The sequence below is a fragment of the Dama dama genome, chromosome 1 (genome assembly GCF_033118175.1).
Source record: "Dama dama isolate Ldn47 chromosome 1, ASM3311817v1, whole genome shotgun sequence".
NCBI lineage: Eukaryota > Metazoa > Chordata > Mammalia > Artiodactyla > Cervidae > Dama > Dama dama.
The window spans coordinates 72,825,742-72,848,014 of NC_083681.1; the positions used below are offsets into that span (position 1 = coordinate 72,825,742).

At 56.7% G+C, this 22,273-nt stretch overlaps 1 protein-coding gene across 4 annotated transcripts in view; it reads left to right on the forward strand.

Moving 5' to 3' along the window:
- CD82 (CD82 molecule) overlaps positions 1-22,273 on the forward strand; it is a 54,885-nt gene that overhangs the window by 27,591 nt on the left and 5,021 nt on the right. For 3 of the 4 annotated variants that reach the window (XM_061152265.1, XM_061152266.1, XM_061152267.1), the window contains 4 exons: positions 2,910-2,992; positions 7,991-8,063; positions 12,899-13,023; positions 13,172-13,246. In XM_061152265.1, the coding sequence (XP_061008248.1) occupies positions 2,930-2,992; positions 7,991-8,063; positions 12,899-13,023; positions 13,172-13,246 (336 nt within the window). In that variant the 5' untranslated portion in view covers positions 2,910-2,929. Of the gene's footprint in view, positions 1-2,887; positions 2,993-7,990; positions 8,064-12,898; positions 13,024-13,171; positions 13,247-22,273 lie in introns of those variants that run through there. The other variant, XM_061152268.1, reaches the window with a different exon arrangement.

Sequence of the window (22,273 nt, forward strand, 5' to 3'; positions counted from 1 at the left end):
CAGGGAATCCCAGCCGAGTAGCCTCTTCCTCCTTCTTGCCTGCAAACCAGAGCTCCTTTGAGCAGTGGCCTTGGTGCTCACCAACTACTTAGTGAAGCCCCAGCCATCCCAGAGACCCCTTTCTGCAGTCAGGGCTGCTCCTGGGAGGCAGCACTTCACGGTCCTTGGGTCTGGAGCTATCATGTGTGCTCAGTCACTTCAGTCGTGTCCGACTCTGCAACCCCATGGACTGTAGCCCACCAGGCTCCTCTGTCCATGGGATTCTCCAGGCAAGAATACTGGAGTGGCTTGCCATGCCCTCCTCCAGGGGCTCTTCCCAACCGCAGGATCAAACCTGCATCTCTTACGTCTCTGGCATTGGCAGGCGGGTTCTTTGCCACTAGTGTTAGTTGCTCAGTTGTGTCCGACTCTTTGCAACCCCATGGACTGTAGCCCACCAGTCTCCTCTGTCCATGGGATTCTCTAGGCAAGAATACTGGAGTGGCTTGCCATTTCCTTCTCCAGAGGATCTTTCCGACCCAGGGATTGAACCTGGGTCTCCTGAGTTGCAGGCAAACTCTTTACCATTTGAGCTACAGGGAAGACCAAAAATGAAAGTGAAAGTCACTCAGTCTGTCTGACTCTTTGTGACCCCATGGACTATACAGTCCATGGAATTCTCCAGGCCAGTTACTGGAGTGGGTAGCCATTCCCTTCTCCAGGGGATCTTCCCAATCCAGGGATCAAACCCAGGTCTCCCACATTGCAGGGGATTCTTTACCAGTTGAGCCCCCAGGGAAGCCCAAGAATACTGGAGTGGGTAGCCTTTCCCTTCTCCAGCAGATCTTCCCAACAGAGGAATTGAACCAGGGTCTCCTGCATTGCAGGCAGATTCTTTACCAACTGAGCTATCAGGGAAGCCCTTCTTTACTAGTGCCACCTTACAAAAATCAATAAAAAGCAATACCATGCTCATGAAATAGAGTGGAATATGGTAGTTCTAGGGCTTAAATACCATACCACTGCTTAAGGATCTCTGTGACTCGGACGAGCTGCTTCACTTGCCTCCCCCTGACCCCGGCCCCCACTGGAGAGGAAGACCCTCCACACCTTCTGGGCAGGTCGTGAGGACTAAAGGGATGACACACACTGACAGCTGCCTGGAGTCTGTGCTGTTCATGGGGGAGGCCAGGGGGTGGTTTTTGTTTAGTCAGCCACGTCTGACTATTTGGCGACCCTATGGACTGTCCATGGAATTTCCAGGGCAAGAATACTGCAGTAGATTGCCCTTTCCTTCTCCAAAGGGATCTTCCCGACCCAGGGATCGAACCCGAGTCTCCTGCATTGGCAGGTAGATTCTTTACTGCTGAGCCACTGGGGAAGCCCTGGCCAGGTGGTTACCCTTGTCTAAAAATCGCCCCTTTCTGAACACCTGCAACCCTGCAAGGCTGCCCTGGAGACCCGGCCTGAATGGAGGATGTGAAGCCAGAAAGGGCAGAAACCCCTTTCCCTGTTGAACAGTGCCGGCTGGCATCAATTGCCAAAGGACCGATCATTTCCATACTTCTCCAGTTTCACAAGAATGCAGCCAGCATCGCCACTCCCCGAAGTGGTGGGGTTCTTCTCAGGAAGAGATGACTTAGCCACAGGCGGCTTGGGGCTGAGCCTGGGGCAGCCCCTCTGCCTTCACAGGCAGGAAATTCAAGCAGGGCCGTGGTGGGCAAGAGAAGCGCGCCTCCTTCGGCGAGAGGCTTTCTTCTCCTGCTGTTTTGTTCTGTGCCAGTTTGCTAAGTGCCTGTGGTTGTCAGGCGCTGCCCTGGGAGGGGAGAGAAAACAATAGTTCTCGTTCATGGGGAACACCCCCAGCAGGCCTTCCTGGGGCCAGGCCTGGCTTCAGGATCTCAGATCTCTGGATCTCTTGACACGAGGCGAACCCTTGTTTTCTCCCCCTCTGGGCCTGGGGGAGGCCCCAGGTGGAGTTACCGAGGCTGGACTTCCCTGGCTCTGAGTCACTGTTGTTCCCACATTTCTCAGACCCAGGCCTTGGACCCTGGTAGCCTGGATGAGTGTTCAGCCTAATCTCCCCGTGCAGCACTTGAATTCCCGTTAGTTGTTATTCGGATGTTGCTTGCATGCCACTTGGGATAGGACACTCACTACCACCCAGGTCATCTTTTCCATCCTCGGACGGGTTTGTTCCATGTGGTGCTTGAATCTCCCCCCTTAACTCCTCTACCCTGGTCCCTGGAGGTGTAGAAAATGGAAGCTGAGCTCCCATTTGGCAACAAGGATGGATTAGACCAGGGTGAGGGGACCTCCACGTGGACAGGGGAGTCACAAGGCTCAGGATAGCCTTTCACCCTTGCAGGAGGAAGAAGGGATGATGCGCACACCTCGTGCCCCCTGTTCCCTCTGCTCCGTGGCCTGCTTCTCCCCACCCTCCACGGGGCAGTGGGAACAGGGTCTGGTGCCTACGTCCCCACCCCCAGGCCAGCTCGGCCCCTGCAGCTGTCCCAGGCCAGCTGTCTCAGCCCCAGCTGCCTTTGCTGGCTCCCTTGGCCCCGTGGGGCCTGAAGGCTGGCTGTTAGTCATTCCTGGTTTTCTGACCTCAGGGAGCCTGAGGGTTATCATTCATAACTTTCCTGTAGGCCCCGGCCCTGGTGGAGTGGCTGAGCCAGACCCTAACTGCCACCCACACCCTCACCCCACCGCAGCGTGGCTGTGGGCCGGTCATCTAACCTCTTGGTCTCGGGGTCCCCCTGTAATAGGACCTGGCGTCGTCAGCACCTACGTTGTGAGGTTGTGGCGAGGGTGAGCGGGGGTGATCGAGGGTCAGTGGCTCTGGGGTGTCCGTCAGCGTCTGTTCCCTCTCCTCCCCCAGCCCAGGCCCTGCCCAGCACTGACCAACCTGCCTTCTCTCCTGTCCCCAGGGAGCTCCAGGACCGACGGAATGGGGTCAGCTTGCATCAAAGTCACCAAGTACTTCCTCTTCCTCTTCAACTTGCTCTTCTTTGTAAGTATGACCCGCGCCCCCCACGGCCTCCGAAAGAGACTCTCTTCCTGGGGGCATCCCAGTGCAAGACCTTCCAGCCTGGGGCTGGTGGTGGGCTGGGGCCTCAGGCAGACCATTGGAAATGGAAGCAGGTGGGGGTGGAAGGAGATTCCCAGCGTTCCCAGCTGGCGCGGAGGCAGAACACTGGGCCCTTGCCCCAGCCTTTCCCTCCCCCGGGGCTCCGCTGAAGCCTTGGGGGCGATCCGGGCAGGAGGTGGGCGTGGGGAGAGCGGCATCTTCCTTGTCCGGTCCTGACTGCCCATCCTCCTCCGCCCGCCCTGAGGGATCTGCCTGCGGCAGGTCTGGGTCTCAGCTGCCCCCACTGTGCCCCCACCCACATGGTGAGGGGTGTTCCCCGCTGCCCTGAGCTCCCAGAGGGTGGGCAAGAGGAGGCGGGGCTCTGGGCCAGAGTGAGGACCCCGTCGCCCCTCCCCAGGCCCACCCTGCAGGCCTCACGGGCCGCGGGCCGCCCAGCTGTAGGCTCCGTGCACATCTGGAGCTGCTTTTCCCGGGGCCTTGGTTTTCCTCTCTGGTCTGGCACAGGAGGACGCCTCCTGCCTCGGAGTTGCCAGGATGATGGAATGAGTGTGTGTGTGTGTGTGTGTGTGTGTGTGTGTGCGTGCACGCATGTGCGTGTGCACACGCTTATGGGCGAGTGTATATGTGTGTGAGTGTAGTGAGATTACGTGTGAGTGTGTAGGGGATATGTGAGCGTGTGTATGTGTGAGTGCATGTGGGTGTGCATGTGTGGGTGTGTGAGTGAATGCATGAGTGGTATGTGAGAGTGTGAGTGTGTGATGGGGGTCGGGGTGGGTGGAGAGTGGACTGGAGGGACCGTTAAAGGAGTGGTGCGGCAGGGCTGTGGCCTCTCATGCTATTGGTTCACCGATACTATTAAAATTTTTATAGGATGTTTACTATGACTCGATTTTATTTTAAAAAGGTATGTATACGTGAATATTTTTGAGAGGAACAGAAAATACCTCTGAAAGTTCATATTGGGATTCCTGAGATTTTTGGTCTCATTCTTTTTGCTTCTCTGCATTTTTCAAATTTTCTACAATGAATTCCTGGTGGAAAAAATGTTTTTTTACATTACAAGCTACACAGGAGTATAGAAAGTTTGGAAAATAAAGCATCATTCTAAACTCCCTCTCATAACTTTAACCCAACACATAGATGTTTAGAGGTGTGTTGCTGGCACACACATGCACACACATGCACCCACATGCATGCACACACTTGCATGGGCATGGATGGCCCTGGTGCTGCCTGCCCTGAAGCAGGTCCACCCTGGCTCCGGCCCACCTTCCCCGCCTCAAGGATGCTGTTGAGGCCACAATGCCACTCCAGCCCTCCACTGATGGCCGCAGGGCCCGGGCACCTGAGTTTCCCAGCTCGGTGGTCAGGGCCCTCCCAGCGGGGCCAGGCTTCTGGAAATTGGCTGCCCACACAGCCAGAACCACACCTTCCCTGGCAGGCACTGTGCTCCCGGGCTGAGGCCCAGCTATAAGGGCCAGCCAGCCAGGATGGGCGGTGGAGTGTGGGAGCCGATGGTTCTGTTCCTGGGGCTCTTGGGGCTGGAGCGGGGAGTCTGGGCTACAGCCTCGGAGGTGGCAGGGCCTGGGGACATAGGGACACAGACAGCCCCTCTCCCCCCACGCAGCGGGAGGGAGGGAGGCGGGGACTTCACGGAGGAAGGGAGAGGGGTTGAGGGTTTGGGGCCAGGGTGTCCCTTCCACTTCCAGGCTTCCCATAGAACCAGAGCCTGGACGAGCTTCCCTCGGGCCGCGCTCTGAGGGTTGGTCTCGCTTCATCTCCTCCCAGCTGCTCCAGGACGCTGGCAGGAAGCAGGTGTTCCCTCCCCGAGTTCCGGGGCCCAGGAGGGCTCATCAGGATATGGACAGGGGCTGTGGTGGGAGAGAGGGGGAGCTTTTTATCTCAGGAGGGTGAGAGAGAAAAGAGAGAATGAAAGGAGACAGTGTGTGTGTGTGTGTGTGTGTGTCCATTTATCCATCACTCGTCACTCATCCACCAAGGGTATACTTGACCACCCTGTGTATTCAGATTCCATCCTGGGTGCCAGGTAGACATTCACTTGGTGGAAGAGCTGTGGCTTCTGCACTCGCGGCGATCGTGGTCCGAGGGGTGATGGGCTTCCATCAAATACTGGCTCAAGTGGACAATAATACTGCAGTTGCTGGAGATACTGGGAATGAAGGACATGGTTCCTAAGAGAGCAGATAACAAGGCAACTGACCTTGTCGGGGCAGTCAGCGAGAGCGCCCTGCAGTTACATGTGCGGCTGGGGCGCGCGGTCCCCCAGCAGGACCGGAAGTCCAGCCGCGGGGGAGTGGGTCCCAGCGAGCCTCTCTCAGCCCTTCCAGGAAGGATCTGGATCTGTGTTTCCTGCACAGCGGGAAGCGGTTACGTGATTGAACTTGTGGTTTGGCAAAATCGCTCTGGCTGCCGTATGTTCTCACGTATGCACACGGGTCCACGTGTATACCCTGGCCTACCCTCCCTTGTGACCCCGAACTCCCCAGAAAATTACCCCGTCATCAGCTTTTCTCAGAGCTAAAGAAACTTTGAGGCTGCGGATGCCGTGGCCTTTCTGATGGTAGGATGCTGGCCTGGGAGGCACCTGGCTCCTGTCAGGAGGCTCTGGTGGGTCTGGGGAGGGGTGTTCATGTGGGGTGTGCCCCGTGGCCCCAGTCTGGGTTCATAGAGAAAGGGGGTGTGTCATGATGCTCGGCCCCCTGACCTGGCCTCGCTCCCAGCTGTCCCGTGGCCTGGCGCGGATCCAGCCACACCTGGCGGGCAGTCAGGCCATAGTCCCCAGACCTGCAGAGGAGCCGAAAAGATAGTGCCAGGCACTTCGCTCCCTGGGCTCCTGGAGGCGAGCTGAGCCCAGCTGGGCAGTCTGGGATTTTACTCTATTGGGGGTAAAATATTTGCCCAGAGGGAATTTCCCGCCCTGTCTTGCATTCTCTGGAAGGGCAGTTCTTCCTGCAGCCCCGCCCCGTGAGTGCAGGTGAGCAGATGGGCTCCTTCATGTGGGTGTGAGTGCAGGGCAGACCCCGGGCCAGCCATGCTGGGGTGCTTGGCTGGGGTGGGGAGGGGTTCGGGAGTCTTTGGAAACCTAGCCGCCAGGCCCTGTCAAGCCCAGGTTCCTCCCAGCAAGCTGTGTGGTCTGAGATGCCCCCCACTTACGGGTGGACCCTCGCCCCACCCTTTCCCGCACCCCACCCCCAGGGTCCCAGGAGTTTTCCTGTCTTCAGGGGCTGGCTTTCTGGGCCGAGGCGCATGAGAGACCCCCAGAATCCCTGACCTTGGTTTGCCTCCACGTGACCAAGCTGTACATTCAGACCTGACGTTGAGCCCCTGGGGGGTGAATTGGGTGACCTCGGGCAAGGTCAGGACCCCAGTTTCCCCGTCTGTAAAATGAGGACAATAACAGGGCCCATCTGACAGGGAGAGAGGAGGCGACAAGTGAGTTGCTGGGGACAAATGTCGGGAGGTCATTGTTCTTTCCACTTCCTGGCCGCAGCTGCTGTTGTCCTTAAGGGGTGTTGTCTTTAAGGGTGAGGCGAGCAAGGTACTTGCTTTGGGGTCAGCAATAGCCCACCACATTGGGGCCCTGCGCCTTTTCAAAAGGCAAAAGCAGTTAACACCGAGCCTGTCTTTATTTAAAAGATTGATATTTTGTTCATCATGAATTTTTTTTTCCCCATGAGGTTTTGTTTCTTAAAAATGATCGCTATAAACTCATTTATCTTGGTTACTGAGTGGTTTTGGTGTCCCCTGAATTTTTCCCTGTGAGGCAAATGCCCATTCACCTTACCCAGGGCCGCAGCTCTGGTTTTTAATAACTGTAGAGCAAGACTGACGAAGCCCCTGAGGCCAAGGGGCTCATTCCAGGCTGAGGGCTTTATCAGCAGCTGCTGGCCTAGCCCCTGAGATTATGGGATGATGACTAAGGCCGGAGCCCAGGGCTGGTGGTAAAGGGGCATAGTGACACGCTGGGACCCTGAAGGTGGGTTATCCCCAAGAAGGACCCAAGCCAGACTGCAGGGGAAGACCAGTCTTACAGGGTGATGCAGGCCTCCCCACCTCTATCCCCTTAAGGGAATCTGTGCTTTGGCCCTGACTGTGGGCCCTTGTCCACACTTAGCTGGCTTGAAGGGAGGGTGGATCTTGGTGGGGGTTCCACCTGGGAAGATAGGCTCAGGTTGTGGGTCTGCCCACTGTTGCAGGGAAGGGAGGCAGGAAATCCCTGGGTCTGGACCTACACGGCCACCCCCCACCACACACCCCATCCCTTTCCTTTTCTAATCTTGTGTGTACTCAGTCTGATTCATGAACTCAGTCTCCCGCTGAGTCCTTTGCTCCTGGTACAATAGGTGCCCAGGTCCACAGGCTGCATGCAACCCAGCCCACCCCTCAGGGAGCTCACAGTCCAGCCAGGGAGAATGCGGCAGGGTTAAACCCAGTGGGTTCAGCGGGTTTAAGAAGGGTCCTATGGTGGTTGCCCCGCAGCTGAGGCCCCTTAGTTGGCTGGGGGTCAGGAAGTCTTCCGTGAAAAGTGGTCTTGGAGCCGAGAGATCTGAGGACAGGTTGGGTTTCAATGATCAAGTCTGCGGAGGGCTCCAAGTGCCCCGGAGCCTGGCTTATTTGGGAAGCCCCCAGCCCCCAAGCTGGGGAAGGGCCAGGAGATGAGTAGGAGGGTCCCCTGGCAGGAGGAGGCACCCCCAGAGCCAGCACCCTTGGTTTGACCACACCCAGTGAGGAGGGACTCCCCACTCATGGCCTGCTCTCTGGATTGCTGGAGTTGGTTGCAGTTGGGGTTCGGGGCCTGAGGCCACCCTGACATCCTGGGCTGGGCAAAGATGGATGTGGCCCACCCCACCCAGGGACAGCTGGGAGGGGACCCCGTTAATTGCCGCTTTCTTCTTCCAGGTCCTGGGTGCGGTGATCCTGGGCTTCGGGATATGGATCCTGGTTGACAAGAACAGTTTCATCTCCATCTTACGTAAGGACCCCTCTACTCCCCGCTGGCCCAGCTGCCTCTGAACGAGGGGCGGGGCAGCAGTCAGGGCTGTTCCCACAAATATTTGACCCTCACAGCCCGTCCCTCCCTTTTTCAGCTGCCCTCGGGGCCTGCCTTGCCCAGGTCCCGCTGCTGACCACTCTTCCCCCGGGCCTCTCCGCAGGGGTTTTCAGAAGGAATTTTCTCTCCCTCTCTAAACAAAGCTGCTGTTGTCTGGAGAACGCTGGGGGATGAGAGAGGCTTGTTCTCCTTCCTGGCCCCTTCCCTCTGCCCTGAACTTGAGAAAGCCTCTTATCTCCTCCATGCCTCCACTTGCCTGCTCAGCAACACATGGGCAGTAGTGCCTCCCTTTCCCAGTTCAGAAGAAAAGCCAGGAGTGGTAGATCGTCAGGTATGCACGAAGCACCTACTATGTGCCTGGCCCCGGCCAGGTGGGCCAGGCAAGTGCAGTGATGAGGAGGTGCCAGGCCAGCATCTATGGTTTGTGGTCACAGTGTGCCAGGCATGGAGCCAAGCGTTTGGCATAGATAAACTGCCTTAACCTCACAGCAGCCTCGGGCAGTAGGAACTTCCTGCCTTTCAAATGAAGAAGTGAGGCTCAGAGAGGTAACATCCCCGGCTGAGGTTCACCCAGCCTTGGAGTGACGGGTGTGGGACTCGAACCCCCCAGAGCTTTAGTCCAGATGGTAGGGGAAGCCCCTTGTGTCCCTCTTGAAGCTGGAGGGGAAGAAGCCCAAGGCTCCCCTGCCAGGACAATAGGAGGCCTTCTCTGGTCTTCTCGCTGCCTCCTCCAGGAAGCCTGCCAGGCTTGCTGAGCTAGCCTCCAGTGGACGTCCTGAGGTGGGATGGAGGCAGAGAGCAGAGTCCAGCGATGCCACGCCCCTCAGCGAGCGGGTCCTTGGCTGACTTCCCCTCCCAGCAGCTGCCCGGGGCAGCAGGTTTGGACTCAGGCCCGTGACAGCTGCTTGATTTGAATGAAACGGAACCAGGCTAGGATGGGTGATGGAGGGGGCCCCGGGGGCTGAGCCTCCCCTCGGACGTGAAGGGAAGGGAAGTAAGGATGATCTTTCCTCCACCATACCCACTGCTGTCTGGGGCTGTCAGTCTTGACTTCTGCTGAGGGAGGGAGCGTGGACTGCTCCCCATCGGGGGGCCAAGGTTTGGGTTTCCTGCTGCAGCTGGGTACCCACACTCCCCACGCCCTCCCCGCAAGGAGGATGGGACACGTTCTCCCTGGCCCACTCGCTCGGCCCAGGCTCCCCGCTTCCTGGGCCGTGGTGCACACCCAGTGGGCACTGCGCCTCGGGGCAAAGTCTCGGCCCAGCCCGCCCACCGCGTTTCTGCCCTCTGCACCCCACCCGCCCGGTACTCCCGGGGTCCTCCCTGTTCAGGGCTGAGAATCTCAAACTGGCCAGGCTTTGGAGGCCCCCTGGATGCACCCGAGTGATTTTACAGATACCAAGGCCTGACCCCACCCCCAAGGGATCTGACTCCAGGTGTGTGGGTGGAGCCCCAGAGCACCCAGGCTTTTAAAAATCTTCCTGGGGGGTTCCCCGGGCAGTCAGCGTTCAGAAACACTAATTTGTTAGCCCAGTCACCATACCCTTGAGTAACTGAGGCTCAGAGAAAGGGCAGAAGAAGACTTGCTAAGAGTCTCGCAGCAAGTGAGGGTCAGAACCAGGAGCCGGGCCCCCTGTGTGCCAGGCCTGCGTGACACAGCTTTCCCCTCACCGCATCGAATCCTCACTGGGAGTCCCTGGGGCTGAGAGTTACTAGCCCAGTTTTACAACGGAGGAAATTGAGGGGAAAGGTAGTAACTTGTCCACGGGCACAGCTGAGGCGGGGGACGGGTGGGAACCAGGGGGCATGGCTCCTGAGCCCCCGACCCCCGGGCCCTGCGGCACGCCCTGCCTTCAGGAGCAGAAGGCAGCACGGTGGGTCAGGATGCAGAGCCCCCAGCCCGATGCCAGGCTTCCAGGCCCGGCTCTGCTATCTACCGGCTGTGCAATCCTGGGCAAGTTACTCCACCCTCTGTACCTCCTCATCTGCAATATGAAGATAATAATAGACCACGTCATAAAGTCCATCCTGAGAAATTAGGCAAGTTAATGTCTGAACGTGTTGAGAAGGGTTTCTAGTAAATCGTAAACCCTCCATAAATGATTGTTAAATCAGTTTAGAATACCATCTGATCCTTAGAACATCTTTAAAAAGCTGGAATTACTAGTTTTATTTCACAGAGGGAAAAAGAAAAAAAAAAAAACAGAAACCAGAAGCCCAGAAAATGGCCTGCCCACACCCCACAGGGCTCAGAGCCTATTAGCAGCAAAGTTGGGGTTAAGTAGCAACCGACCTTGTGTGGTCCTTGGTCACTTTGGGAGGTTTGGGCTACTTCCTGCCCACTTCACTGGTACCTCTGAGACCCAAGACCAAGAGGATGCAGGTCTTGGAGCACAGGACCTGGGCTGTCCATGTGCCCCCTGCCTAAGTCAGGTTGCTCAGATCAGGACAAGTCTGAGGCCCTGGAGGAGGACAAGGACTGGCCCTGGCAAAACGCTCTGGGAAACAGAGACCCCGCGCCCCGGCTGGCCTCCCCGGAGAAGGCCCCGAGTGCTGGCGGCGGTGGCAGGCTCTCAGCCCCCAGCCCTGCCCCTGGGGCCCATCTGCAGCCTCCTAGCTGCTCCGGGCTCTGACAGGCAGATCAGGGTGTGGAGCCACCCGCCCTGGGCTGTGGCAGAAACTTAGCAGCATGGTTTGGATAGAGGGCCTTCTTCGGGGCTGGCACACCGTGGATTCCGTGGATGTGGGGGAGGAGGACTCACTGGGAGGGCTTGCTGAAACCCAAACCCAGGAAGTTTAAGAAAAAGCAAAATTTGACCGCCTTCCCCTGCTCTTGCTGGTGGCTGAGAGCCCGGGCGGTGAGGGCCTCACCCCCCGGCGCCTCTGATCAGCTTCTCCGGGTCTCCTTGAGGAGCTGGGCGGGGTGGTCGCCCTGTCCTGATGCCTGTGTGAGGTGGGCTGGCCAGGGCGTTTCCTCAGCTCCAGAACCTTCTGTCTGTGCCCAGGAAGTGGAGCTGGATCACACCCTCCTACCCACCCACGCGCCAGCTTTGTGGTCATTCCTTAAGGGCCCAAACGCCCCCTCTGTGGCCGAGGTGGGGATCTCAGCCCCTCTGAGGGACCCCCCTGCCCCGGGAGTCATGGTCAGTCAGCCCGCTGGCAGCTCTGGCCGTGCCCAAGTCATCGGGAAAGCACAACCAACAGGCAGATTCCGGGTCATCTCCGGCAAAGTCCGCCTGGCTGCAGTGGACCCAGGAACCTCTGGAAGCACCCCCACCCTGAGGGTGCTTCACCAGCTTCCCTGCAGCGCCTGGGGCTGTCAGAGGAGAGTGCCCGCAGCCGCCTGCCCAGGGGAGGCACGTCCCCCCGGGCCCTCCTGGCACGTCACAACCTCGGGTTTTGGAGAGGACTCCCCACACCCCACACCTGGGGGCTGGAGGAGGACGTGAGCTCTTCCCTGAGTGATCTGCTGGGATTATTGGGGAATGCTGGTCGAGATTTCTGACCTCCATCCTGCTGGGGGCGCTCCATCATTGCCATTAGGCACCGCCCACACCCCCGCCACCCGCCTATCCCCGTCAGACTCCTGTCTCTCTTACCTTCTTTTCCGTCTTCCCATGCACCAAGCTTCCTCCCGCATCAGGCGTCTGCCCTGTTCACTCGACCTTAGCCAGCCTCAGTGTCTTCATGGACTTTCACACCTCTTACCCCACCGCACGTCCCCTTTGTGGGTTGGGGACCTCAGCAGGTTGATTGACCGCTGCATACCGAGCAGTTGGCATAGCGCCTGGCATGCAGTGATTCCTGGCAAATCTCTGTGGGCTGAACAAATGAAGGAGGGACATACCTGCGTCAGTACGCACGCCCCGCGCAGCAGTGGAAAGAGCCTGGCGCTGGGAGTCTGTTGTTCAGTCGCTAAGTCGTGTCCGACTCTTTGCGACCCCATGGACCGCAGCACACCAGGCTTCCCTCTCCTTCACTGTCTCCTGGAGGCTGCTCAAACTCAGGTCGATCGGGTCGGTGATGCCATCCGACCACCTCATCCTCTGTCGCCCTCTTCTCTCACCCTCAGTCGTTCCCAGCATCAGAGTCTTTTCCAGTGAGTCTGTTCTGCACATCAGGTGGCTGAAGTATTGGGTCTGCCTGTTCGCAAATCCCAGCTCTGGCCCTTACTGATGTGCCTTTCTGAGCCTCAGTGTCCTCACTGTGAGATGGGCACGCTGGTGCCTGCCGGGCAGAGTTCTGGCAGACGTGTGAAGCCCCGAGGCATAGTGAGTGGACAAGAGGGGCCGCGTTTGTTGCTTATGGACACGGAGGAAGGTGGTCAGTGCCCGTAGCCCCAGCGGAACCTGCCAGTCTGTTTTGTTAATTCAGCAGTGACTCCTACAACACTTTGCTGTGCTGGACGCTGTCCAGGGGCGGGGTTTCAGCAGGGACCGGTCCCTGCCCTGGTGCAGCTTACAAGCTCCTTGGAGTCGTAGACCATGAGCAAGAGAAGCCAGTAAAACTGGAGTCTTTTCAGTCCCCTAAGTGCTAAGGACAAAAAGTAAAGCAGGGATGGGGGCGGGGTGTGCATCTAGGGGAGGCCACCTCCAAAGCGGGGGAGGGAAAAGGTGCCTGGCTGGATGGCTGACCCCAGTGTCCTGACCCCAGTGTCCCGACCCCACGGCAGGGGTGTGGCTGCAGCCCTGCCCCGATCTTGCACTCAGCAAGGCCGAGACAGGCCAGCTGAATCCAGTGTCCTTCTCTCCTGGCAGAGACCTCCTCCACCTCGTTCAAGGTGGCGGCCTACGTCTTCATCAGCGTGGGGGCCCTCACCATGGTCATGGGCTTCCTGGGCTGCCTGGGTGCCGTCAACGAGGTCCGCTGCCTGCTGGGAATGGTGAGTTCGGTTCCCCCAGCACTGCCCACCCAGCGCCCCCACCTCATCCTGCCCAGGGGGCCCTGGCCCAGTCTGGGTGTGGGCATCGAGGTGAGGGGGGCGTGGTGGAGACCCTGCTGCTGACTATGTGTCTGCTCTGCGTCCCCAGTACTTTGCCTTCCTCCTGCTGATCCTCGTCGCCCAGGTGACTGCAGGGGTCTTCTTCTACTTCAACATGGGCGAGGTGAGCACCCCCCGACCCCGGCCCCACCCCTGACCTGGGCTGGACTAGCCATGTGGGTAGGGTTGAGGGTGGGGGTGTCCTGGGGGTGGGGGACAGACAAGCGGCCTTGTGGTTGTCACGGAGAAACCCAAAGGTGGGGAATTCCTGGTATGGTGTTTAGGACTCCACGCTTTCACGGCCAAGGGTGTGGGTTCAGTCCCTGGTCGGCGAACTAGGATCCCCCAAGCCATGTGTCACAGTCAAAAGAAAGAAAAAAGGAAACTCGCAGGTGCCAGGTCAGCCTCCCGGGCCTCCGGTTCCCTGTGGTCACATGGCAGAAGGCTAGAGGGGAGTGGAGACAATACAGGTGCGTGGAGTCGCTGCTGGGCCCAGTATTGACTGGACCCCACCACTTCCTAGCTGTGTGGTCACTGACAAGCTGCTTGCCTCTCTGTTCCTGTTTCACCTTCTGTAAATGGGCATCATTAATAATTTAACTCTCAGGGTTGCTGCAGTGATTCAGTGAGATTATCTTAGCAAAACACATAGCGCAATTCTCAGCATCTCATCCGCAGATGAGGCCCAGGGAGGAGACGGTCCATGAAAACGTTATTCCCATGTCAGAGGGAAGACCCTCAGTGTTAAGAAATAGAAAATCAGACATACTGGGGCTTAAACTCTAAGGACATAGGTTGTTGATTTAATCAGAAGTCGGGTTTGGAAGCTCAAGAGGCCCTGGTTCTGGCTGTCTGTTCAGCATCCTCATCATGACATCTTTCCTCCATCAAGCCACTTACCTCATGGTCACAAGATGGCTGCCACAGCACCAGGCCCAACATCTGCTGCTGTGGCCAGAAGAAAGGGAGTGGGGCAGTGCCAGCCACGGCCATCTGTTTTATCTGAAAAGCAAGCCCCTTACCAGGCAAGCAGGTCTGGGGCGGTGCCAGCCACGGCCATCCCTTTTACCCGAAAAGCAAGCCCCCGACCAGTCTCCTCCAGACTGAGTTTTAAAGGCACTCCTAGCTTCAAGGGAGGCTGAGAAAGTGAGTATCCAGCTTTCAGACTCTAAAGACAGAGACGCAAGAGAGAAGTAGGCTGCCTATTGGCCGCTGGGTGTGCCAGTTGATTGTGACCGTCACAGTTAGCATTATGGGGCACCTACCCTGTGCACTTGGTAATTTCTAGAAGCTTCATGCACATTATCTCATCTCGTCCTCCCAGCAGCTCTTGTATGTCTTATGTTGATGGGCCGGGAAGCAGATGCTCAGAGAGATGATTAACAACGCCAGCATCAGTGATAGTAACGATAGCCCCTTATCCCTGATCCCTACTGAGCACACACCAGGTTCTGGGCTCAGTGCCAGCCACCCTCCATGCCTTCTTTTCCTGGGCCTCGCCTCCTCACGCTCCAGGTGAGGGCCCAGGCTCCACGAGGCCAGTCGGAGTTCACCCTGGGCCCGGCTGAGGCTGGATCCTGCCTTTCCTCCAGGACTACAATTCTCATCTACCCACAGCGCTGGCAGAGCCAGTGGCCATGTGGACTCCTACATTTTACCACTTGAAGGTCACATTGCCACAGATCTTTCTTGGAACGAAGTTGAGAAAACATTACAGCAACATCATCAAGTAATACTTCATAGAATTTAGAACAAGCCTGGTACTAAACACTGTATATACTGCATTTATTTGTTCCTCAGAGCAAGCCTTTGAGGTCACGGGTATGAGTACCCTCATTTTCAGATGTAGAACCCAAGGCACAGAGAGGTTAAGTCACTGGGCCAAAGGTCACACAGATAGTAAGTGGCAGAGCCAGGGTTTGAACCCAGGCAACCTGGCTTCCTGGTTCATGCTGGTGAAATTTTCATTATAGTGCTTCCTACCTGAATCAGCTTTGCTTATTTATAATCTACCCAGTCTGTTTCCTAGGAGCACTGGAGTTAGCTTCTAACGTAGGCATAGAGCAGCTAAAATCAATATGAGAAAGATCAGAAGACACACCAAGAGAGAAGAAAAATGTTATTCCTGAGCTGGGGGACAAGATACTCATGGGAGCTTAGAGCTAACTTGAACACTGAGCTTCCTGGCAGCCAAGGTGAAAGGGAAAATAGCAGTTTAGTAGATGAAAGGAAGTTGGCTTGGTTACCAGACAGAAAGCCGATGTTGAGGGAAGGGAAGCTATTCTCCCAGTGCAAGGGTTGCAGGATTGGGTCTTCATTTCCACCCGTGAGGCACTTGGGGCTTCTCTGGGCCCCAGTCAGTGGCACATTACCAAGAGAGTGGATGAGAACTGGTCCCCAGTGAGCAGCTCCTGTGACTCAGAAGCTAGTCAAACGGTGTTGGGCAGTCCACCTCTTCACCCCCGTGTTGTCCCATCTCACAGTAATAAAGACAGTGTCCATCTCTGAGCACCAATCACGTCCCAGGGGCTGCGCTAGTCGCTTGACACTCATTTTAGTTTTACTGGCATTTTCAAGTTTAAGAAACTGGGGCCCAGGAAGGCAGTGACTTTTAGCCCTGGTCACATGCAGTTCAAATGCGACAGGGTGGAGATTCCCATCCACTCCAACCTGAGGCCTGTGCCTCCCTCTACTTCCACGCTGCCTCCCCTCTGGCTGGCATAATCTGCTTGGCTGCCAACCGGGAGCCATGCCCCAGAGGCGACGCCCAGCCCCAGAGCAGGGCTGGTTTGGAGAATCAGCTCTCCTGACTCTAGTCCAGGCTGTGTGTGTCATGGTACCCCACTGTCCCCTTCTCTACCTTCCTCCAAGCCCCCAGACTCCACACTTCACGCTCCCCAGCCCCCAGCCCCAGCCCTCCTCCCCTTGGCCCACCTTCTTCTCTGGAAAGCAGAGGGAAATTTCCTGACTTCGCTGGGGAAGTTCTGGCGCCACCCGATCGGCTGAGTTGGAATGAATGATTTATTTTTTCTTTCCTAACACATTGTAAATCCCAGTGGGAGACTAAACATGCCCTTGGTGGTGTTTATTCCTGCAGATGAGGCCCAGCTGGGGAGGTGGGACTTGGGTGAGCCTGAAGGAAAACGGCTTTTCTGGAAGGCGACAGGCCCGTCTTCCCCCTCTCTCCAGGCCTGCTGGGCAGGTGGGAGGGACTGAGCCCCTGGGGTCTCCCTGAAGTGGTCTCCAGTGTCCTTCCTCCCAGCAGCTACTGTTCCCAGGGTGGCGGCAGGGGAGGCTGGGTGCCTCGGGCAGAGCACCGGCCTTCCAAGCTCTGGGGTCTGCGTCTATCAATGGAGAATAGAGCTGGTTGGCTTCCCCCCAGCCCCAGGGTTGCTGGGAGCCCAGACTTCAAGACCTGTAGCAAACACAGTGTTCGCCCAGGCCCTGGACCCCAGAATCAAGCTGCCCGTGTCGGAGCGCCGCTCTGTGGCCCTCGGCAAGTTACTCAGCCTCTCTGTGCCTCAGTTTCCTCCTTTGTCAAAAGGCAGCAATCCTACAGGCCCACTCTCCCTCAGCCATAATTCCAAAGTCCAAAAAACACTTCAGAAACCAATGTACCACTCGCAACTCATTTGGTGGCAAAATCGAACCTGGATAGAAATGAGCTTGTTGATGGCCTTGGCTTACCCCCTTTAGCTGTCCCCTGGGAAGTACAGAATGGGAGAGATTGTGGGGGTGACACGCAGCCCTCTGGCCCTGCCTAAAATCCGACCGTTTCTTGGGGCCGGAGCACACTGGCCCCAAAGGCCACCTTATAAGTGGGGCACCAAAGATAGACAGCGTTGACAGATGGGAAGGGCCTAGTGGCTGCCTGGCCCAGAGCAGATGTGTGCTGGCGTCATTGCAAGAGTTTCTTATTATTGTCACCATTGCTGACTTCACTAATGCCTCGTAAGGGCTCAGTAAATGGGCAGCTGTTCCTATTGTCACCAGTACTAATGTTCACATTAGCAAGGGCTGTGGGAACCAAAATTTAGGTATGGAGTAAAGATTCCCCTGGCTGTTTCCTTGTCTGATCATTACCCAGCCCCCATTTAGTGGGAAAAGCTCAGGTCTGGGTTCTGCCGCTGCCTGCTGTGTGGCCTTGGACATGTTACTCAGCCTCTCTGAGCCCCTGGTGACCTCTTGGGCCATTCCCAGCTCTGTCACCCTGGGATGCTGGCTTGTTCTTTCTGGGTGGTGGAGGGCGGGCAGGAGTCAGTGCAGAAGGAGGGTGAACTAGTAACCGGTTCCCAGAAGGTGCTGGGTGCTGGGCTGGGTGCACGCACACAGGCCGTCCCACTGACCTGCTCGTGGGAGGCCGCTGAGGCTCTGAGAGTTTGTATCAGGGGGCTTCCCTGGGTGGCTCTGTTGATAAAGAATCTGCCTGCAGTGCAGGTGGCCCGGGTTCAGTCTCTAGGTCGGGAAGGTCCTCTGGGGAAGGGAATGGCAACCCACCCCGGTATTCCTGCCTGGAGAATTCCACGGACAGAGAAGCCTGGCAGGCAACGGTCCATATGGTCGCAAAGAGTCAGACAGGACTGAGCAACTAATACTTTCACTTTCAGCTTGAGCAGAGGCTTGAGGGCTGAGAGCGCGAAGGGAGGGGCTTGCGTGGTCTGGGTGGTCGCTGGGGCAGAGGCAGGGGGTGGTGGTGGTGATGGGCTCAGCTGGACTGCTGTCTGCTCTGCAGAGAGGGTGGCCGGCCAGGAAAACCATTATTCCCTTCCTCCTCCTTCCCTCTCCCATGCAAGAGGCCCACAGTAGCCAACCAGCCAGTGCCCATAGGAGCGAACACACAGGTGATTAAACGAGTTCCTTGAGGGCAGCATGTTCGGAGACAGCCCTCCCTGCCGTGGAAACCTCCTGAGTGACTAGCTTGGGTTTCCACTGCCTGGCTGGAGCCAGGACGGGGGTGGTGGTGGAGGTGGGTGGTGGGGACCTTTCTCTTCCCTTTCGGGGAAGGGGAAGAAGGCACCCAGACTGTCCTTCTGGAAAGGGATTCCAGAGACCAATGGGCAGAGACTGTCAAGCACCCGCGTGTCTGGCTCCAGCAGCTGACTCGGGCCCCGCCATCAGGGAGCCAATCGTGGGGGCGGGACAGACATACATGGTGTGGCCCCCTGCTGAATTCTTTGGCAACTGGTTATGTAGATGGCAGCCAGACTTTCAGCAAAGACCTAGGTGGTCACTAAGAGTGAAAATGCTATCCCTTCCACATCTTCCAGGGCAAAGGGTCCTCATTTCTTACCAGGTTCCCAGGATGAAGCCTCAAAGAGCTTGGCAACCCCTTTTGTGGGTACAGGGGGAGGGGGCAAGAAGTTGTGGGTCCCTTTCATCGCACAGGGACCCCTCATTGTGAGAGGCAATTTGGCACATAAGAGCTTGGAAAGAGGGCTGATCACCATCCCAAAGAGCCTGCAAAGAGCCTAGAGATTTACCCCGGGGAGGAGGGGGTCTCAAACACCTGAATGTCCTGGGAGAGAACGATTCGATTTGTTCTGTGTGGTCCCAGCTGGGACTTGGGAGGGAGAAGGAGGATGGAAACCCATGGCTAGAAGTCATTTGGGCTCAACTTAGAATGAACTGACTGAACCAAGAGCCTCCCTGCAATGTGTTATTTTGTGTGGTACTGAGTTCCCCATCACAGGGAGCATTTAAGCAGAGCCTGGAAAAGTACAAAAAGGATTCTTACTTTTGGATGATATGCTGGACTCAAAGATGTCTTCTGATTGTGCCTCTCTCAGAAAAGTCACACGACAAAGTGACATAAGAGCATAGCATGGGGTGGGGGCAGGGGAGGAGAGTTATCCCAGAGGATGGCAGGGTTGGAGATGGTGGGTGGCTTGCTGTGATAGGATCTCAGGGTTCTGGAGATGCACGTAGCAGGTGATGGTTATATATCCACAACTCACCAGCTGTCTGATCTTGTGAAATTGTTCTCACTGTCTGAGCCTTGGTTTTCTCATTGGGGAAGTGGCGAGGATGGTATTGGACAAGACCAGGGCTGGCTTCCTAGGTGTGTTCACTGAGCAGTCACACAGCATCCCACACTTAGAAGGTTTCTGTGCTTGGGCTGATGTCTTGAAATTCCTAATCATTTTGAAGTAAGGAGCCCTGCATTTTCACTTCACACTAGGCTGTAAGTTATGCAGCCATTCCTGGGCAAGCCTCTTTATCACCCGTAACAGTAACCCAACTGAAACTAGCCTGCCCTGGCTGCAGGTTCAGCTGGATCCAGGCTTCTAAAGGCTGCCCCCGGCACTGTCTGTCTTCCTCTTCAGCCCTGCTCACCTCCGTTGGCATCCTCCTCAGGTCAGCTGTCCTCAGGGGGGCTTGGGGTGGCCACTCAGGCCCTCATCCCACCAAATTAGCAGAAAGCGAGGGCCCTCGGGCATGACCTTGGGTCACTTGCCCATCCCTGAACCACTCGTTGTGCCAGGGTGTAGAAGGCGCTAAGTGGCAGCCTGGGTTTTTGCTTGCCTCTGGCAGTGAGGGGGCAGGACTCCTCAGCCGCATGGTGGGTTTGAGGGGTGCTTACTGCCAAGGAAGGGAGTTGCTGTTTCAAGAAGGGAGAGTGGACATGGGGCAGGCAGAAACCACAGAGAGGCCCCTGCAGGGATGAAGTGAGATGGCGAGTTGCTTCTCCCTGCTCCTCCCCGTCTCAGGAACAGCCTGGTTGCCAGGGTAACTTCCCCAGGCTCCCGACACTGCCTCCTGGGCATTGGGGTCCCAAGGCCTCAACTCCAAGCTGAATCAGCCCCTGCCACCGTGGCCGCCCGTGGAGCAGTTGGGTCCGTCGGCCCCATTCTGGGCTGGAGGATGGATGTGGTGTTTCCATGGAAACTACCCAGCCTCAGTGGAAACCACCCAGCTTCCATCGCCTTCTCATTTCTGGGGGCTGAAACAGGGAAGTCTGGGCTGTTGTGGCAACCATGCTGGGTATAAATAGAGCCCAGGTCGGTGGGGGAGGGCCGGTAGGAGGATGTGGGGGGGAGACAGCTCTCTCTGCAAGTGCCCCTGGGGACCCCTTTCTTTCCACACCTCAGGGGTCATCTGCTCACTGGGGAGCAGAGGTGGAGCGCAGAGGGTAGGGGCAAAGAGACTCAGATTCTGCAGGCAGACAGCCCTCGCTGCGTGATGTGGGCCAGGCACCGAGCCGCTCTGGTAGAAAACTGCTTGTTGCAGTGACCTCAAGGGGTTTCATTCTAAACAAGAGAACTGAGATAGCTTAAACTGACACCTAGGCAGCTTTAAATTATTCGTTAAGAGAATTTTAAAGTGAGTGGTCCTTGTCAGCACCGGAGAAAAGACTATGTTCACGTCTGTGAGTTAACCTAATGTCTAACTTTACATTTTACATTCTCCATGTGGTTCTGTTATAATACACTGTGCGTTGCGTTACACAGCCATATGGTCTGCAGATTTTTGTAGACTTCCATAGATTTTGACCAAATTAAACATATTAAAGATTAAGTGCTAAAAAAAAAAAGAAAAAGAAACTGCTCTGACCTATTGCAAGCAATGGCCATGTGGTTTAAATGCTGATAAAGCTCAGTGGGTAAAAACTTGGGTTCTGAAATCAGTCAGACCTGGGTCCAACCCCAACTCTTCACATGTTGGCTGTGAGACCTTGGGCAAGTTAATTAACCTCTCTGGGCCTTGTTTTCTGCCTCTCCATAATACCTAGGCCATCGATCTGCCTGGAGGGATAGTCAAATAAGGCATTAAAAGTCCTTAGCACGGTACTGGTAATAACAAGCTTGATCAAAGTTGGCCTCTACTGTTGTGATTAGTTACTGACAGGCTAGCTTTGCAAGTTGTAGATCTCTGCCAATAAAACCAGAGAGATATTTGACTAAGAAGTTTATGGTAAGAGAGGGACAGAGAACGATCCTGGGGTGGGCCTGGGAGGGGGCTGGTTTCCCAGGGCGGGTGAACAGAGGGGGCCGGACCCGCAGGGCAGTCTGGAGGATGTGGGTTCTTTGAGCGCTGCATTCGTGGGGAGCTGGAGGAAGCCCCTGCTCAAGGAGTTCTGAGCTGGCTCGCTCTGAAAGCCCCCATCTGGAGGTCCCTGTCCCATCTCCCCGATTCCACTTTCTCAGGAACTGAGGGGCAGGCATGGGGCCATCCCCTTGGTGTTCCTGCTCCTCTCAGGCCCCTTGCCCCGAGGTTCTGTGAGGACAAGAGGTGACCGTGAGCAGCCTGTTCCAGTCGGGGCGCCCGGGGAGGCCCCTGAGCAAGGTCCGCAGGTGGGGCTGGTTTCAGTCTCACCTGCCGCTGCACAGTGGATTGGTTTCTGAAAAGCTGCCATAGTGAGATCCTCTGCTCAAACCCCAGGAAGAGGCCTTGGGGGCCGAAGCCTTTTGATCCCTGCACCTCACACCCACCTTTTTTATAAACGAGTGTTTCCTCTGCGGGGTTAGCAAAAAGCAGGTGCTTCCCTCTACCCCCACAGGGACCCTACATTCTGAGCCAGCCTAGGCAGATGTGAACTTTGGGGGGGCCCTGGAGCTGGGCAGGTGGCGGGGTTCCTCGTGCCTTCATCCTTCATGCTCGCCGCACACTTCCCCTGGCCAGGCTGACTCAGGCTCAGTCCCTGCCCCCGCCCCCCGCCCCCCCCCCCGCCCCCCCCCCCACGGAGCTGATGTTCTAGCTGGGGAGAGAGACCATAGATTCTGGAAGCAGAAGAGTATGCTATGACGAGGCTACAAGGAAAAACCTGCAGCGTGCCTCCCCTCGTAGGATACGGGGTCCTGGCAGGGGATAGGGAAGGGCTGAGATTTTCCTGGGTGGTTCAGGAAGGCTGTTCTGAGGAGCAGCCATTTGAGGAGAGCTCTAAAGAGAGTGGGAGAATGAGCCACGTTCATATTTGGGGGAAGAAGATTTTAGGCAGAGGGGACAGCAAGTGCAAAGGCCCCAGGCAGGAGCGCGCCTTGCCCAAAGACCTGCGTAACTGAAAAGGAAGGCGGAAGAGCAGGGATAACGAGGTCTGGAAGCAACAGGGCCGATCTGGTAAAGCAATTATCCTTCAATTAAAAAAGTTAATTAATTAAAAACAAACAAAAAGAGCAGGGCCAAAAAGTATAGGGCCTGTGGGCTGTTGAGAAGA